Raw genomic sequence first — 17457 nt, forward strand, 5'->3', positions numbered from 1 at the left:
TTTAGATTTGAACCACTTTAACCATTATTTTATGCTTTAACTATTAAACAATAGCAGATTTTCAGGGTCCCAGGGTTTATATAGTTAGCAATACCCATCTGCCTCTCTCTCTCTGGGAAAGTCAATGCTCTAGTTTGAGGTTCAAAAATATATATATTTTTTTCCCACAGTGAGTGAATTGTGCTTGTTGTTCATCAAAAGCCAAACGGACAAAAAACGATCCAGAAGCTTAGTTTCCATAAGCATTGAAACTGAATCTAACATTTTAATTTAAACAATCAACAGCACAGCAATGTTACAAAATCATTTAAATGCATTTTATGTTGTTTGTTGTTGTTTGCAACAATGGCAAACTCTCCAACATTGCGTCTGTATAAATAGAAAGCTTGAATTATCCTCTTATCTGCAAAATGTTTGTTTCATAAAAAATCCACCGTAGACATGTTATGAGCTACTTGTCAAGAAATGTGCTGCGACGCGTTGTGAGCATGGAGGTCAGCTATTTTTGGTGCTTAACACTTATGTTGCAATGATTTTTTCTCTTCAATGTCTCGCGTTGCCATGGTTACCATAGACTTCCATGTAATTGTGCAATTGTGTAAAAAGTGCACGCCCATGCCTAGATGATGCACCACGTGTGTAGATGCTGTTCACAGCTTTCAAACAAAAAAATCCGCTTGGAAATCCGTTGAGGCATTCATGATTTATGGGCCATTATGTTTTCTTCAGATGTAAACAAACATGGCTGCCATGTTTGAAAGAATGGGTTGGTATGAGGGTTAAACATGCAATTTCGCGATTGCGATCATGCCTAATACATTTCTGGAGGTCCAAAAAAAATTTTTGAATTTTTTTTTTTTTTTCAAAAACGGCCCAAACTCGGGAAACTCGGGGTTGGCACAGCGTTGGTATCAATACAAACTCGGGAAACTCGGGGTTGGCACCAGATGTGTTAATACCACACTGAACTAAGCATAATCAAGTCAATACTGGAGACGTGGCGTAACGGCATGGATTTCTACACAGAGAGGGCAATTCTTTCAACATAAGACGCTGCATTCAAGTTCAGGAGAGTTTGGACAAGGCGATTCTCTTGACTGCTGCCTTCAGGTATGGCATGGAAACAGGGCAGTTGCCTTTCTTTCACCATAATAAAAACTGCATTCATGGTATGGAGAGGGCACTTTTTACAGGCAGATAAAAGGGCAGGGGCTCAAGCCCACTTTGATGTCTAGCCATACCCGGAAGTTATGCGGGAACGCCTATTGAGTGACAAAAACTACTTTCTGGCTTTGACAGCCCATACATCCAAACAGAAAGGTCCTATCTGATTGCATTAAACAACGTTAAACAATGTTAAACTCACTTTGCCACTCACATTGACACTCGATTTGCCACTCAATTTGCCATTCACTTTATGCATGCGCATAGCCTTTATTAATGGTAGAGGTGAGGTTTTTATGTTGTAACAAAAACATGGAATGGAAGTGGTTGGAATCTATTTTAAGTAGGTTTCAAGTCAAACAGGCAGAATGCTGTCTAGAATCAGTTAAAAAACTGAATGCAGTTGATAACTATGTGGCTCAGCTTATAATTGTTCATTAATGTGATATGCTGCATGCCATGAGTGATATTTTTTCAGTTAAACATTGAAACGTTTGGGTGTAGTATGACACCGCCTGAAACTTTATAGCCATTAATTATTTTATTGTAAAGACCATAATGTGATATGCTGCATGCCATGAGTGATATTTTTTCAGTTAAACATTGAAACGTTTGGGCGTAGTATGACACCGCCTGAAACTTTATAGCCATTAATTATTTTAATGTAAAGACCATGTAAAGACCGAAATGTATGTAAAAACCCAAGAGCTAATCTGTTTGATTAGAAAATAACTTTTCTATTTTTGGTAACTTATAAGGTTATTTATATATAAATGGTAAATGGTGCATTTACAGTATATAGCACCTTTCTCCAATGAGCTTTATGATGGAAAAAACAGAACACCACATTAAATATGCAAATATTTAAATATTTGTTCTTCAACCACTGCTGAAGACCTGTTGTTAGTGTGTCCGAACAGTTCTCTCCTGAAAAGGGGACTGGTGTGATGTCACACCAGGGCCCATTTCCTATTGGACCCCCTCGAGAAGGGGGCAGTACTTTTTGGGAGGCTATATTTTATTGAGACTAGGCCTATATATATGAGGTGGAACCATGAGGTAAAGTGGTACTAAAATTGGAACGATACAGAGAAGATAAGTATGGTGCCATGCTAAAATTGGAACGATACAGAAAAGATTAGCATGGCGCCATGGTATCAAAGACAAATGTGGTCTAGAACCGCAAACCGCGAGCTTACAAACCACTGACATAGCTCTGCTACCACAGAAGCAAGGTAAAGCTATGTCATTAACGGTCACCATCACAGTTAGTTAGTACCATGGAATATCTCACTGACAAGTTCTGTTCACATGACTAAATATGGGTACTGTATTGCTTAAGGTTTGGACACAATCTGTCAGAGTAATTTAACTTTTGGTTAATGTAGGTAAAAGTCCTTCTGTTGTAGCTTTATTTCAGTGTGTCTTGTTGTTTCTTGGGTTTTACTTTGTCTTTGCGTTCCTTTTCTTCTGTAGGCATTACTGTTCCTGTTTTTCCCGGTCTACTCTGTTACTGTTACATGTCTTATCTCACCTCCCTGTGCTTGCTGGTTTTCTCCACCTGTGTCCTGTTAGTCTCTTAGCCAATCCCTGTGTTGATTGTCAGTTGTGTTCACCTGTGTCTGGTTAACCCTTTGAGTATTAAAACCCTCAGTTTCTTGAGCTCTCTGCCAGTAGTTAAATGCTTTCACAGTGTACAGTAGCAGTAGCTACGATTTAGTGGTCTCAATATATGCCTATGTTTATTCTTGTGATCCTGTGTTTGTTAGAAAAAAAACATTGTCTATTAGACCTGCTCTGCCTCTTGACTAAAAGGGTTTTAGTATGTTTTATGGGAGTAATCTATGAAAAATGTCACTTGACGTCATGCTAAAAAAATAATGTCATACTTTCTTGTGAGGCTAAATTGTTTGCAGTACAGCTATCAGTTGTTTTTTAAAATAAATACATGAAAATGGAAGTGGTAGTTATCAATTTACGTAATTTATTAGAACAGCTCAAAGCAATGCAGTTCAGAAGTTTTCTCGAATAAACTTAATTTAGCTAATCAATGAAGCTATGGTTATAATACCACAATGAGAAAATAGTTGCAAACAGTCATATTTTTTTTTATTCAAAAGTGAAAACCGCAAATCCACTTGATTCAACAAAAAACATTAAAAAAAATAACTTGGTAGTCTTTCTTGTGCTTTCAATGAACGTGTAAATCTGGGTGTTCTAATTAGATGGTTTTAAATAACCTAAATTGCAGTTGTCATAATGAACCCTGGTCATAAGAGGGTGTATCTAGTAGATTCAGTCACTCTGTCAGGGGTATAGGTGTTTGCTGTGGATTTTCACCTATTGACATGGCGGCTATCCTTTTCACTTTAAATATAACCTCCGACCTTTCATTAGTGTGAAAATCCTGGTGGTGCAGTGGTAAAGCAGAGGACTCAGGTTGTGGGTTTGAATCTCACTTCTGGAAAGTCTTCAATTTTGGTCTTTTTAAGGCGAAGAGCATGGAAGCAGCCCGCCGCCCTCATCACGCTCTGGTAGGAGAGGGAGGGGCCCAACTTCTTCACGCCCTCTTTTTGCTCCGGTAGAAGAGGGTGGAGCATAGATATAGCCCGCCTGCTTGGGGAGGAGTCTAGGAAATTTCATATTAATTTTATAAATTATTTTTTCATTGTATGATTTTTTTGAGGTGTTATTTATTAATTGTGTTTTTACTCCATTGCAATTTTATTTGTTCACCCTTTATTATACTTGATTTTTTTATTTAGGCTTTTGAGATTTTTTTTGTTTTTTTTGATGACTTTTAATTTTGTTTGAGCTTTTTGAGTTGTTTTATTTGAGTTGGCTTTTAGTTTTGTTTGAGGTTTGAACCTACAAACCTTGGTATATGAACCTTTGATTTATCTTTTGAGCCATGCTGGCATACAGAGACAATTGGGAATGTTATATTTAACCCACCTTTTAGAATTCAGATGGACGTTGAAAATGTTAGTCATGGGTTTCAAACTCCAGACTTTCTATATATGAACCCTCAGCTTAACACTTGAGCCATGCTGACATGGAGATAAAACCAGGAATGTAATATCTAACCGACTTTTTAGAATTCAAATGGACAGTGAAAATGTTGATGAGTTTTCAGCCCCAGACTTTCCATGTATAAACCCTGGACTTATCTCTTGAGCCAAGCTGACATGGAGAAATAACCAGGAATTTAATATTCTTTGCTTCGACATTAAATATGAACTAAAATGCTATTTCAGTGTGATATTGTGAAACTTTATCTTCACCACTGGTGAAGTTTGAACTCAAAGTCTTGGAACTGTGAGGTAGTGTTCTTAACCACTGTGCCATTGTGATTCTTACTTAATCTGTTCTCTTGCACGCTCTTAAGTGAAAGATCAGAGGTAAAGCCAGGTAAAACTTTGAAAAATCCCTATATACTGGGTTTGAACCAGGAACCTCATGCTTGACAGCCCTGTAACTACTCCACTGCACCACCATGGCTCATACAGCCCTGGTTCTCTTGCACAATTTTAAGTGAAGATTAGTTAAAGGTATAGGAGCCGGCTAAAACTTTGGGCAACATCCTTGCCAGATTTGAACTAGTAACCTTCTGGCTACAAGGCCTTCATCTTAACCACTACTCCATGAAGATTTGCACAGATGCATTCTCTTGCACATTTTCACTAAAAGATCAGATAAAGGTGCAAGAGTAAGATAAAAGTTAGACAGAATCCTTTGATGGAGTTAAACCAGAACCCTATGAGTTGCCAGTCAGGGCTCTTACCACTGCACCACTGGAATTAGTAATGTGTTCTCTTAGTTTACATAAAGGTAGAAAAACTAGATAAAGATGGAGAAACTTCCATGCTGGTTTTGAACCCATAACCCTTTACATATAAGGACTTCAGCTTAACCACTAGTCTACTGAATTTAACGTATGACAAGTTGAATTTTGCAGTTTTTAACGAATGATTAAGTTACTAGAGCCAGCAATCATCCTGATTGCAAGCCCTCTATTTTAGCCACTGCATAAAAATCCACGTAAAAAGAGGAAATAAAAAGGAATTAAACAACAAATGGTTTTGTTTGTGTTAATACCGGTTCAAACTTGAAAAACAGACCTTGTGGATTGAACCCACAACCTTCAGATGATGAAACCTGTACTTGACCACTGCTCCACCATGGATTATGTTCCTCTGCCCTCGTACAAGTTCTTGATTAAAATATTAGACTAGGGTAAAAGAGGAAGGTAAAAACTAAACTAAAGATCCTTGCTGGGATTGAACCAACAACCTTCTGACATTGAGTCCCATTACGTAACAACTACTCCATCAAGGTTAACTCTTTGTGAGCCCTCTTGCATGTTTTTCTCTAAAAGATTAGATAAAGGCGCACAAATAATGTAAAAGATGGCTGATATCTATGCTGGGATTGAACCAACAACCTTCTGACATTGAGTCCCATTACATAACCACTACTCCATCAAGTTTAACTCTTTGTGAGCTCTCTTGCATGTTTTTCACTAAAAGATTAGATAAAGGCGCACAAATAATGTAAGAGATGGCTGATATTTATGCTGGGTTTGAACCAGGGACTTTAAAGGTGCAAACATTATGTCTTTACCACTGCACCAACTGTAGTTTGCACTTGAATTGTTCTCTTGTATGTTCTTCAGTGTAAGTTTAGATAAATATGAAAGATCCAGGTAAAAGTTGGAGAATAGTCAGGATTGGTTTTGAACTCACAACCTTGTTTACTAAAGATCTGTAGCTGAACCACTATACCATTGAAGTTAATACTTTCCTGGGTCTATGTGGATATCTTAGTAAAAGACTGGGCCCTGTATCTTAACCACTGCTTTAGAAGAAAAGAAAAGAAAAAGGAATCAACAAATAGTTCTGCTTGTGGTAGTTCCAGTTTGAACTTGGAAAAACATGCTCAATGGATTAGAACCCCGAACCACCAACAAGCATGACTTATGTTTTAACCACTACTCCACCATGGTTCCTGATGATATTGTCCTCTCGCATGTTCTTTACTTAAATATTAGATAAAGGTAAAAGAGTCATGCAAAATCATTAGAACTACTCTTGCTGGAATTGAACTGGTAGGCCCATATCATAACCACGACTACTCCATTAATTCAATGACACTACTCTTGCACATTTTTAAAGGAGCACCACCATGCTTTTCAAAGTACATATCTCATATAAATATTGGTCTATAATACAGCTGTATACAGGTTTAAGCCCTAATAATCACTAGACTAATTACATTTCATGTTCTGACCATTTCAGATACAAAAGCAAAATGCTGTTTGTTGGCAACAGGGTATGTGGAACTCTATGGAGAAGATTGACGCAGTTACTCAGTGAGATAGAGTCAATCCATTCAAGCCAATTCTAGTACCACTTTACCTCATGGTTCAACCTCATATATACCTCTTCCCAGTGTCTCTTCCACCCCCCCCCCCCCCCCCCCCCCCAAAAAAACCCATTCATTAATTAAGCCTTGCCTTTAATTTCTGTGATTTTCTAAATGGGCGTATCTGAACAATATGAGATGGGAATGTCTCCGATTGGTGGGTGCAGATAGACGGGGAGGAGATGGAGTTGGAGTCGGAGCAGTCAGAGTCGGAGGAGTTAGTCCGCGAAGTTCAAAATGCTGAGGATAACAGAGGCTATGACAATAAAAGAAAGAGGACATCTGACACCCCGACTAGCTCAGAAAGTGAAAGATACGTGGTAGGAATGAGATCAGTGACAAAAACGAACGGCATTTTTAGCGATGCACATGCGATAGGGAGCTTTATTTCTGGACATGTGGGTAAAATCAGGAATGTCAGAGTGACAAGGAGCGGGACGGTAATAGTCGAATTTGAAACAAAACAGCAGAGGAATAAGATGGCGAAGATCAAAGAGTACGACGGGAGCAAGATTGTTTGGTTCAAACTGGAAGGAAAGCAAAGGAGGAAAGGAGTGATCAGTGGCGTGCCACTGTGGATCGACTTGGACATGATTTTTGAAAACGTAGGGGAAGCTTATGAGGCTAGACGTATGACACGGTACAGAGAAGGAAAGAAGGAGCAGAGCAAATCTGTGTGCATAACATTTGAAGAGGACCTGCCAGAAAGGGTGTACATTGACTATGTGTCTTATAGAGTAAGGCCTTATGAGGAAGCTCCACTTAGATGCTTCTGTTGCCAGGAGTACGGGCATGTGGCTGCCTGTTGCAGGAAAGATCGAAAATGCGGGAGATGTGGGAATAAAGAATGTCGGGAAAGGCAATGTGAAGCAAAGCAAGTACCGGCCAAATGTACTAACTGTGAAGGAAACCATCCTGCAGGAGCAGCACAATGTCCTAGAAGGAAAATGGAGGAAAACGTGAAAAAGATCAGGAAAGAAAACGGAATGTCGTATGCGGAAGCAGTGAAGAGCCTGGAGAGGAATGGAAATGTGACAGTGACAGGAGAAAGAAAACCAGAGGAAAAAGTGAATACTGACCAAAATATATGTCTGGACAAAAAGCGATTTTTGGCGTTCATTGCAATGGTGATTAACTGTGCTGTAGAGATACAGAGTAAATCTGAGAGAATTAAGATGATACTGGATGCAGCTACAAGGTTTCTGGGTATCGTGGACATTAGTGGTGAAGATCTGGATGACACGTTGAGAGGCGGGTTTGCCTCAACTCAGACAACAGTGTCTGAGTAGAATTGACAATGAATGCAAGGGATATTTCGGGTAATGGACTCTGATAAAGTGGGGAATGGGAAGACTGTGGGTTGTACACGGGTGGACTTTATTTTATTTTTGAAATATGAAGTACTAAATAATGTGCTATTGGTGGAAAGTTCCACCAGTCAAGTTGGTGGCGGTAATGCACCTCGAGAGGTTGCCAACTGCCATAAAACCCGATAGAAGAAGAAGAAGAAGAATATGAGATGGAACCATGAGGTAAAGTGGTACTAGAATTGGCTTGAATGGATTGACTCTGCATGGTTCTAGTTGAGTCAGTGTGTCAATCTTCTTTGTATTGTTCCAATTTCAGCCCAATTTTGTTGCCAACAAAGGCCATTTAGATATTGCATCTGAAATGGCTTGGTATTAGAGCCAGTCAGAACATGAAATGTAATTATCTAAACTTACACTGAAGAACATACAAGAGAACAATTCAAGTGCAAACTACAGTTGGTGCAGTGGTAAAGTCATAATGTTTGCACCTTTCAAGTCCCTGGTTCAAACCCAGCATAGATATCAGCCATCTTTTACATTATTTGTGCGCCTTTATCTAATCTTTTAGTGAAAGACATGCAAGAGGGCTCATAAAGAGTTAACCTTGATGGAGTAGTGGTTACGTAATGGGACTCAATGTCAGAAGGTTGTTGGTTCAATCCCAGCAAGGATCTATAGTTTAGTTTTGTTGTTTATTTCCTCTTTCTTTATTTCCTCTTTTTTTCATTTTTACCTGGCTTTACCTCTGATCTTTCACTTAAAAGCGTGCAAGAGAACTGATGAAGTAAGAATCACAATGGCACAGTGGTTAAGAACACTACCTCACAGTTCCAAGACTGTGAGTTCAAACCTCACCAGTGGTGAAGATAAAATTTCACGCCACACACTGAAATAGTATTTTAGTTCATATTTAAGTGTCGAAGCAAGGAATATTAAGTTCCTGGTTATTTCTCCATGTCAGCTTGGCTCAAGAGATAAGTCCAGGGTTTATACATGGAAAGTCTGGGGCTGAAAACTCATCAACATTTTCACTGTCCATTTGAATTCTAAAAAGTCGCTTAAATATTACATTCCTGGTTTTGTCTCCATGTCAGCATGGCTCAAGAGTTAAGCTGAAGGTTCATATATAGAAGGTCTGGTGTTTGAAACCCATGACTAACATTTTCACTGTCCATTTGAATTCTAAAAAGTCGGTTAAATATTACATTCCTGGTTTCGTTTCCATGTCAGCATGGCTCAAGAGTTAAGCTGAAGGTTCATATATAGAAGGTCTGCAGTTTGAAACCCATGACTAACATTTTCACTGTCCATTTGAATTCTAAAAAGTCGGTTAAATATTACATTCCTGGTTTCATCTCCATGTCAGCATCGCTCGAGAGTTAAGCTGAAGGTTCATATATAGAAGGTCTGGGGTTTGAAACCCATGACTAACATTTTCACTGTCCATTTGAATTCTAAAAAGTCGCTTAAATATTACATTCCTGGTTTTGTCTCCATGTCAGCATGGCTCAAGAGTTAAGCTGAAGGTTCATATATAGAAGGTCTGGGGTTTGAAACCCATGACTAACATTTTCACTGTCCATTTGAATTCTAAAAAGTCGCTTAAATATTACATTCCTGGTTTCATCTCCATGTCAGCATGGCTCAAGAGTTAAGCTGAGGGTTCATATATAGAAGGTCTGGAGTTTGAAACCCATGACTAACATTTTCAATGTCCATCTGAATTCTAAAAGGTGGGTTAAATATAACATTCCCGATCATATCTCCATGACAGCATGGCTCAAGAGATAAGTTGAGGGTTTACAAATGAGAGGTCGGGGGTTCAAGTCCCATAATCAACATTTTCAACGTCCATCTGAATTCTAAAAGGTGGGTTAAATATAACTTTCCCAATTGTCTCTGTATGCCAGCATGGCTCAAAAGATAAATCAAAGGTTCATATACCAAGGGTTGTAGGTTCAAACCTCAAACAAAACTAAAAGCCAACTCAAATAAAACAACTCAAAAAGCTCAAACAAAACTAAAAGTCAACAAAAAAAATCTCAAAAGCCTAAATAAAAAAATCAAGTATAATAAAGGGTGAACAAATAAAATTGCAATGGAGTAAAAACACAATTAATAAATAACATCTCCAAAAAATCATACAATAAAAAAAATAATATGCAAATAATAATTTATAAAATTAATATGCAAATATATGCAAATTTCCTAGACTCCTCCCCAAGCAGGCGGGCTATATCTATGCTCCACCCTCTTCTACCGGAGCAAAAAGAGGGCGTGAAGAATAAGTTGGGCCCCTCCCTCTCCTACCAGAGCTAAAAGAGGGTGTGATGAGGGCGGTGGGCTGCTTCCATGCTCTTCGCCTTAAAAAGACCAAAATTGAAGACTTTCCAGAAGTGAGATTCAAACCCACAACCTTCAGGTTGTGAGTCCTCTGCTTTACCACTGCACCACCAGGATTTTCACACTAATGAAAGGTCGGAGGTTATATTTAAAGTGAAAAGGATAGCCGCCAAGTCAATAGGTGAAAATACACAGCAAACACCTATACCCCTGACAGAGTGACTGAATCTACTAGATACACCCTCTTATGACCAGGGTTCATTATGACAACATTGTGGTATTGTGGTATTATAACCATAGCTTCATTGATTAGCTAAATTAAGTTCATTCGAGAAAACCTCTGAACTGCATTGCTTTGAGCTGTTCTAATAAATTACGTAAATTGATAACTACCACTTCCATTTTCATGTATTTATTTTAAAAAACACAAATTATTTGAACAAACAACTGATAGCTGTACTGCAAACAATGTAGCCTCACAAGAATTATTTAAACAAACAACTGATAGCTGTACTGCAAACAATTTAGCCTCACAAGAAAGTATGACATTATTTTTTTAGCATGACGTTAAGTGACATTTTTCATAGATTACTCCCATAAAACATACTAAACCCCTTTTAGTCAAGAGGCAGAGCAGGTCTAATAGACAATGTTTTTTTTTCTAACAAACACAGGATCACAAGAATAAACATAGGCATATATTGAGACCACTAAATCGTAGCTACTGTACACTGTGAAAGCATTTAACTACTGGCAGAGAGCTCAAGAAACTGAGGGTTTAAATACTCAAAGGGTTAACCAGACACAGGTGAACACAACTGACAATCAACACAGGGATTGGCTAAGAGACTAACAGGACACAGGTGGAGAAAACCAGCAAGCACAGGGAGTTGAGATAAGACATGTAACAGTAACAGAGTAGATCGGGAAAAACAGGAACAGTAATGCCTACAGAATAAAAGGTATGCAAGAACAAAGTCAAACCCAAGAAACAACAGGACACACTGAAATAAAGCTACAACACAAGGACTTTTACCTACATTAACCAAATGTTATATTACTCTGACAGATTGTGTCCAAACCTTAAGCAATACAGTACCCACATTTAGTCATGTGAACAAAACTTGTCAGTGAGCTCTTCCATGGTACTGACTATCTGTGATGGTGACGGTTAATGACAGAGCTTCTCTGTGCTCTGTGGTAGCAGAGCTATGTCAGTGGTTTGTAAGCTCACGGTTTGCGGTTCTAGACCACATTTGTCTTTGATACCATGGCGCCATGCTAATCTTTTCTGTATCGTTCCAATTTTAGCATGGCACCATACTTATCTACTCTGTATCGTTCCAATTTTAGTACCACTTTACCTCATGGTTCCACCTCATATATATAGCCCTAGTCTCAATAAAATATAGCCTCCCAAAAAGTACTGCCCCCTTCTCGAGGGGGTCCAATAGGAAATGGGCCCTGGTGTGACATCACACCAGTCCCCTTTTCAGGAGAGAACTGTTCAGACACACTAACAACAGGTCTTCAAGCAGTGGTTGAAGAACAAATATTTAAATATTCGCATATTTAATGTGGTGTTCTGTTTTTTCCATCATAAAGCTCATTGGAGAAAGGTGCTATATACTGTAAATGCACCATTTACCATTTATATATAAATAACCTTATAAGTTACCAAAAATAGAAAAGTTATTTTCTAATCAAACAGATTAGCTCTTGGGTTTTTACATACATTTTGGTCTTTACATGGTCTTTACATTAAAATAATTAATGGCTATAAAGTTTCAGGCAGTGTCATACTACGCCCAAACGTTTCAATGTTTAACTGAAAAGATATCACTCATGGCATGCAGCATACCACATTATGGTCTTTACAATACAATAATTAATGGCTATAAAGTTTCAGGCGGTGTCATACTACACCCAAACGTTTCAATGTTTAACTGAAAAAATATCACTCATGGCATGCAGCATATCACATTAATGAACAATTATAAGCTGAGCCACATAGTTATCAACTGCATTCAGTTTTTTAACTGATTCTAGACAGCATTCTGCCTGTTTGACTTGAAACCTACTTAAAATAGATTCCAACCACTTCCATTCCATGTTTTTGTTACAACATAAAAACCTCACCTCAACCATTAATAAAGGCTATGCGCATGCATAAAGTGAATGGCAAATTGAGTGGCAAATCAAGTGTCAATGTGAGTGGCAAAGTGAGTTTAACATTGTTTAACATCGTTTAATGCAATCAGATAGGACCTTTCTGTTTGGATGTATGGGCTGTCAAAGCCAGAAAGTAGTTTTTGCCACTCAATAGGCGTTCCCGCATAACTTCCGGGTATGATGATGATGTCACGCACATACCCTCTATATATAGTAAAAAAACTCATATCATAGGACACTACATATACTGTAATCATACTATCAAAAACATGAACCTAACTAACCCTATGTCGTCAAAAAACACGACAAGGTGGGTTTTGATTTAATTTCTTTATTGACACAAATGTTTATTAACTAGAGGTTCGCGGGCCTTCGGCCCGCTCACATCTAGTTAAAAACAAAAAAAAAAAAAAAAAAAATTGGGGCGGAACTATTGTGCCGCAGCGCACGTTTCCGGTCGGACATATTTGACCGCCGGACGCACTTCCGGTTTGGAACTCCGTGTGGCACGTGATCAGTCCTAGCCAATTGGAGTGCTGCATTTGGTCTGTTGGTGACAAATACCGCTGGCTGCAGTTCTAAAATGTAATATAAAGGCCTGTCAAAAGGATTTCCATTGAGTAGTGTGTGTGTGTGTGTGTGTGTGTGTGTGTGTGTGTGTGCGTGTGCGTGTGCGTGTGTGTGTGTGTGTGCGTGTGCGTGTGTGCGTGTATCTGTCGGGAGGAGAGCAGATATAATTATTACAGGAAAACAATCAATAATAATACATTAATTAATAACATTAAAATAACATTAACTATATGTCCCAAATAGTGTTGTTTTGTGGTGTTAATGGCAGTTCACACTGGGCACTATATAAAATACAATGGTGAACCATATAGTCATAGTTATAGTGTGAATGGCCCTTTGATGTTAGGGTAAATATTTGTGGTGTTACGATATACAGTATTTGTATGTGGGTGTATGGGTTAAACTCCTACCCTCTGGTAACACTAACATGGTGTGTGGGTTAAACTCCTACCCTCTGGTAACACTAACATGGTGTGGTCTAGTAGAGAAGGTTAAATTCCTACCCTCTGGTAACACTAACATGGTGTGGTCTAGTAGAGAAGGTTAAACTCCTACCCTCTGGTAACACTAACATGGTGTGGTCTACTAGAGAAGGTTAAACTCCTACCCTCTGGTAACACTAACATGGTGTGGTCTAGTAGAGAAGGTGGAGTTCTGAGCATCAGGATCTTGATCGCCTCCCTCAACAATGGATCCACCCTGAAGGTCAAACACAAAGGTCATTAACTGATGCAAAGTTATATTTATAATCAATTACTTTCAACAGTAGAATAATGATCAGATACTATAGCTATAGACAGTTATATCTATAGTCCATCCAAGGACACATTTGATAGTATAATTACTCAGGATTCCTTATTCCCTGTCTCAATGTGAAGGGGTCAAAGAAAGGCTACTTTGTTGATTTTCTTTTACCTTGCACGCCTGGTTACTTTTGGTAATGCAAGTTATTTGTGTTTTGTTCAGAGCACACACGTGGCAAAAGACCATTGATATTAAATATTTATGATGATAGTTAAATCAAGAAATTGACTTTGTTATGGTCCGACCAAAAGCACATTTTGTCAGGAGATAGTCGGCCCTTTGGTGTTTACATATTTTCTAATGTGGCCCCCTTTGAATAAGGTTTGGACACCCCTGATTTAGGAGGTCTAAAATCGGCCTCAAATCTTAATGGGAGAACGGCCCTGTGTGAGTCATTCAGATTATAACTCTAAAGTACGCCTGTGTTGAAAGATGTTATAAGTCACATTCAATTATAATCAGTTGCTGCCATTTGCTATACAGCATATACCCTAGAACACTCACAGCCATGGTTTTACTTTGTTTTAGTAAAATAGTCTGATAACAACAAAATGATGCTCAATTTGGGGCAGAGGTTCTTCCTTGACCTACTGGGAGTGTGCATGCAAAGTTTGAGCTGCACATGTGCACACAGGGTGAAGTGAGTGGTGCCATTTATGAGTTAATTTCATTAAGTGTCCCGCAAAGCTTGGCCAATGTGACCCTGGGCGTACAACACACATTGAGCGTTTGTGCCAAGATGTAGGCCAGATGTAGGCCACACTTCAGAGCCCGGACAAAGCCAGATATAAACAACATCTGTCCCATCTGCACTGGGGCCGTAACGCTACACCACTGATAAATAACATCCCAATCAAACAATAGATTAAAACCTACATCAGTGACATTACAATGAAGGTATTTAGCAGACACTCCTCCATGCAGAGCGACATACATTAAGCAAGGTAAACACATAGGCCTACATGGAATGCACAGAGACAGTGTAGTGCCTCAGTAAACTATAGGATCACTTAGTCTTACTGTAGAGGAGGGTCACAAACAATATAGGAACCCTTTTTGTTTATTTGTTTACATTAACCACTTAATAACTTAACCAGCATCCCTATTCTAGTGCGAACATTCGCCAAAATAGCTGATTTATAAGCTAAGTGACATCAATTATAAGCAAGATGGCTCAATGGCTCTTACAATCACAGTCAGGACAATAAGAGAATCATTAGCTCTTGTGTTACAAAAACAATCCACAATAAAGTGTGTGTGTGTGTGTGTGTGTGTGTGTGTGTGTGTGTGTGTGTGTGTGTGTGTGTGTGTGTGTGTGTGTGTTCATACCTCTCAGCAACCAACACAGACCACACTCCTGCCTGGAAGGAAGAGAAGGTTACAGAACAGGAAGCAGTTTGGTATATAATGTATTGGTATGTATTGCGCCCTCCAGTGGTAACATCCAACTACACCTCTAAATCAGTGACAGTGGTACAGTGGTTCTCAAAGTGGATTCCAGGGGTTCCTTTAGGGGTGGTCTAAATTGATCCCGTACAAAAGGGAGCCAAATGGACCCTTACAGGTCTGTAACTCTGTGTACAAAATGGAACCAAATGAATCCTCATACCTGTCACGGTTCATTTGGTTCCATTGTACACACTCAGAGTTAAGGGGAGACCTTGAATTTTGAAAGTTTGAGAAACTCTGGTCTAGCAAGCCTTATATCGATCACACACATAATAGTGTGTAATGATTACTATCAGCTTACTATCAGAAATTCACAATATAACTAGAGCTTTGACTTCACAAAAAGGTGGGAAAGCATTTGATCAAAAATATATCACTTGCAACACCTTTCTCCACACCAGAGGTGTCGCACCAAATTCTGGGCCCTGTGTACAAGGATTCACTGCGGGCCCCCCATGAATGTTCTTCCTAATGGGAACTGGAACCACATTATTACCGTCAAAGATTGGAATTCAATTTCCCTAGTGTGACAGCTGCTGAAAGTTGGGGTAGCCTTGACTCTGAATCCATTAGTTTGTGATGACCTGGAAAAGTGGCTATGGCAGTGTTAAGGGGCTATGGCAGTGTGATTATTACTACCCCCCCCCCCCCCCCTTGCTGCACAAGCTAATGGTACCTAAACTTTCAGCAGCCATCTCAGATTCCCCTTCAGAGATTCAATTTCCTAGGGAAATTGAATCTCAATTTTTGATTGACAAGTTATTCATTCCCAGATTTGACATTATTCTGATAATTCCCTGATTAACAGGAATCAAATCTCGCTCTGACAACAATTATGCACAGAGCTGATACGTATACAGTAGTCTTTATAGAAAATAGTTTTATTCAATTAAAGATAGTGTCCTTTAAAAAAAGATAATTGTTAAGACAGTTTAAAGCTCTATATTGTGATGCATACTAAGGATGCCTGTATTCTAGATGTAACAAATCAAACACATCAGCAGGGCGCATCAGGGAATTGAACCCCACCCCAGTAAACCAGGAGCTCCATGCCTGCGCCATATGTTGTGTGTTTTGTTTGTTTTGGGCAACGCAAGCGACGCAACCGCCGCGGCACAACGCGAACGACGCAACGCAAACGACGCAACCCTAGCAGCAAACGATACAAAAAACTGTTCCTACCTTGAACACCAGTCTTCACTGCACAGTCAGCAGCGCTTCACTGCAGCAACAGCATAGACTTCCTACCTGAATACGTCTTGAGACTTGACTGCTGGCCGCCTTCTGGTGACTTCATGTCCTGAAAAGAAACAAAGTGTTCAGTTGTGTAGGCCTACATGACCTACCAAGGTCACATTCAGTAGGATGTTTATGGGCCCTTTGGCTGTAGTAGCCTCAACCACCCAAACCGTTTTCAAATTACCCCCCCTTGCACAGACTTTAGGCTATATATTTTCTCACTTCAGTTCTTTTAAGGCATAAGTCTCATCCCAGACTATACTATTGTATTGTGATACCAATTTATTTGACATACAAAATTTCTCACATGGCAAAGTGAGCTTGTATATCAGTCATTTTCCCAAATTTTTGTACATTTAACACATTTCAAAATATAAAATTAAGGCAAACATGCTGTGCCTGTCCAGGACCCACCTGTGTAGGAACATAGTTGGTTTAAATTAAACCAAATCAGTGGTTCTCTAGAGTAGATCCAGGGACCCTCGGGGTTCCTTTGGGAGTTAGGGTTAGGCTCAGAGTAGTTCACCCCCAAAATGACTTTCCTCTCACACAGCCATGGAGACTTGAGTTAAATAATCTCATATTTGTTGCATTCCTTGCATTATTGAACTCAAGTCTCCATGACATGAGTAATCAATAGAAAGACATTTTGGGGGTGAACTACTCCTTTAACAGGTCTAACTCTGAAAGTGTACAAATAAAACCAAATGGACCCTTAAGGTCTGTAACTCTGAGAGTGTACACATGAAACCAAATGGACCCCTGGGCCCTGGGGTTCATTTGGTTCCATGAAGTTGTACAGAGCTGACATGTAAAAGTTTGAGAACCATTGGTTTAGAGGACTGAATGTGTGAGCCATTGCAAAAGCGTCAAGATTGTTCACCCCGATTATTAAATACAATGCCTCATTTTGTCCATTTCAATGTCCTTAATAATTCACGCTCATTTCCAAAACCTGCATTTATTTTAAACTAATGTGTTA

General features: G+C 39.1%; 1 protein-coding gene across 1 annotated transcript in view; it reads left to right on the plus strand.

Annotated features, from left to right (window-relative positions):
• The window catches only part of LOC308302894 (uncharacterized protein), a gene marked incomplete at both ends in the record, with an annotated part of 40782 nt that extends 27073 nt beyond the window's left edge, over positions 1–13709 (plus strand). Inside the window, one exon of the mRNA XM_080747212.1 lies at positions 13573–13709. Coding sequence (XP_080603338.1) covers positions 13573–13709 — 137 coding nt within the window. The remainder of the gene's footprint in view (positions 1–13572) is intronic.
• Between the last annotated feature and the right edge of the window lie 3748 nt (positions 13710–17457).

Source organism: Nannobrachium achirus, assembly GCF_963921795.1.
Source record: "Nannobrachium achirus genome assembly, chromosome: 18".
Classification (NCBI taxonomy): Eukaryota; Metazoa; Chordata; class Actinopteri; order Myctophiformes; family Myctophidae; genus Nannobrachium; species Nannobrachium achirus.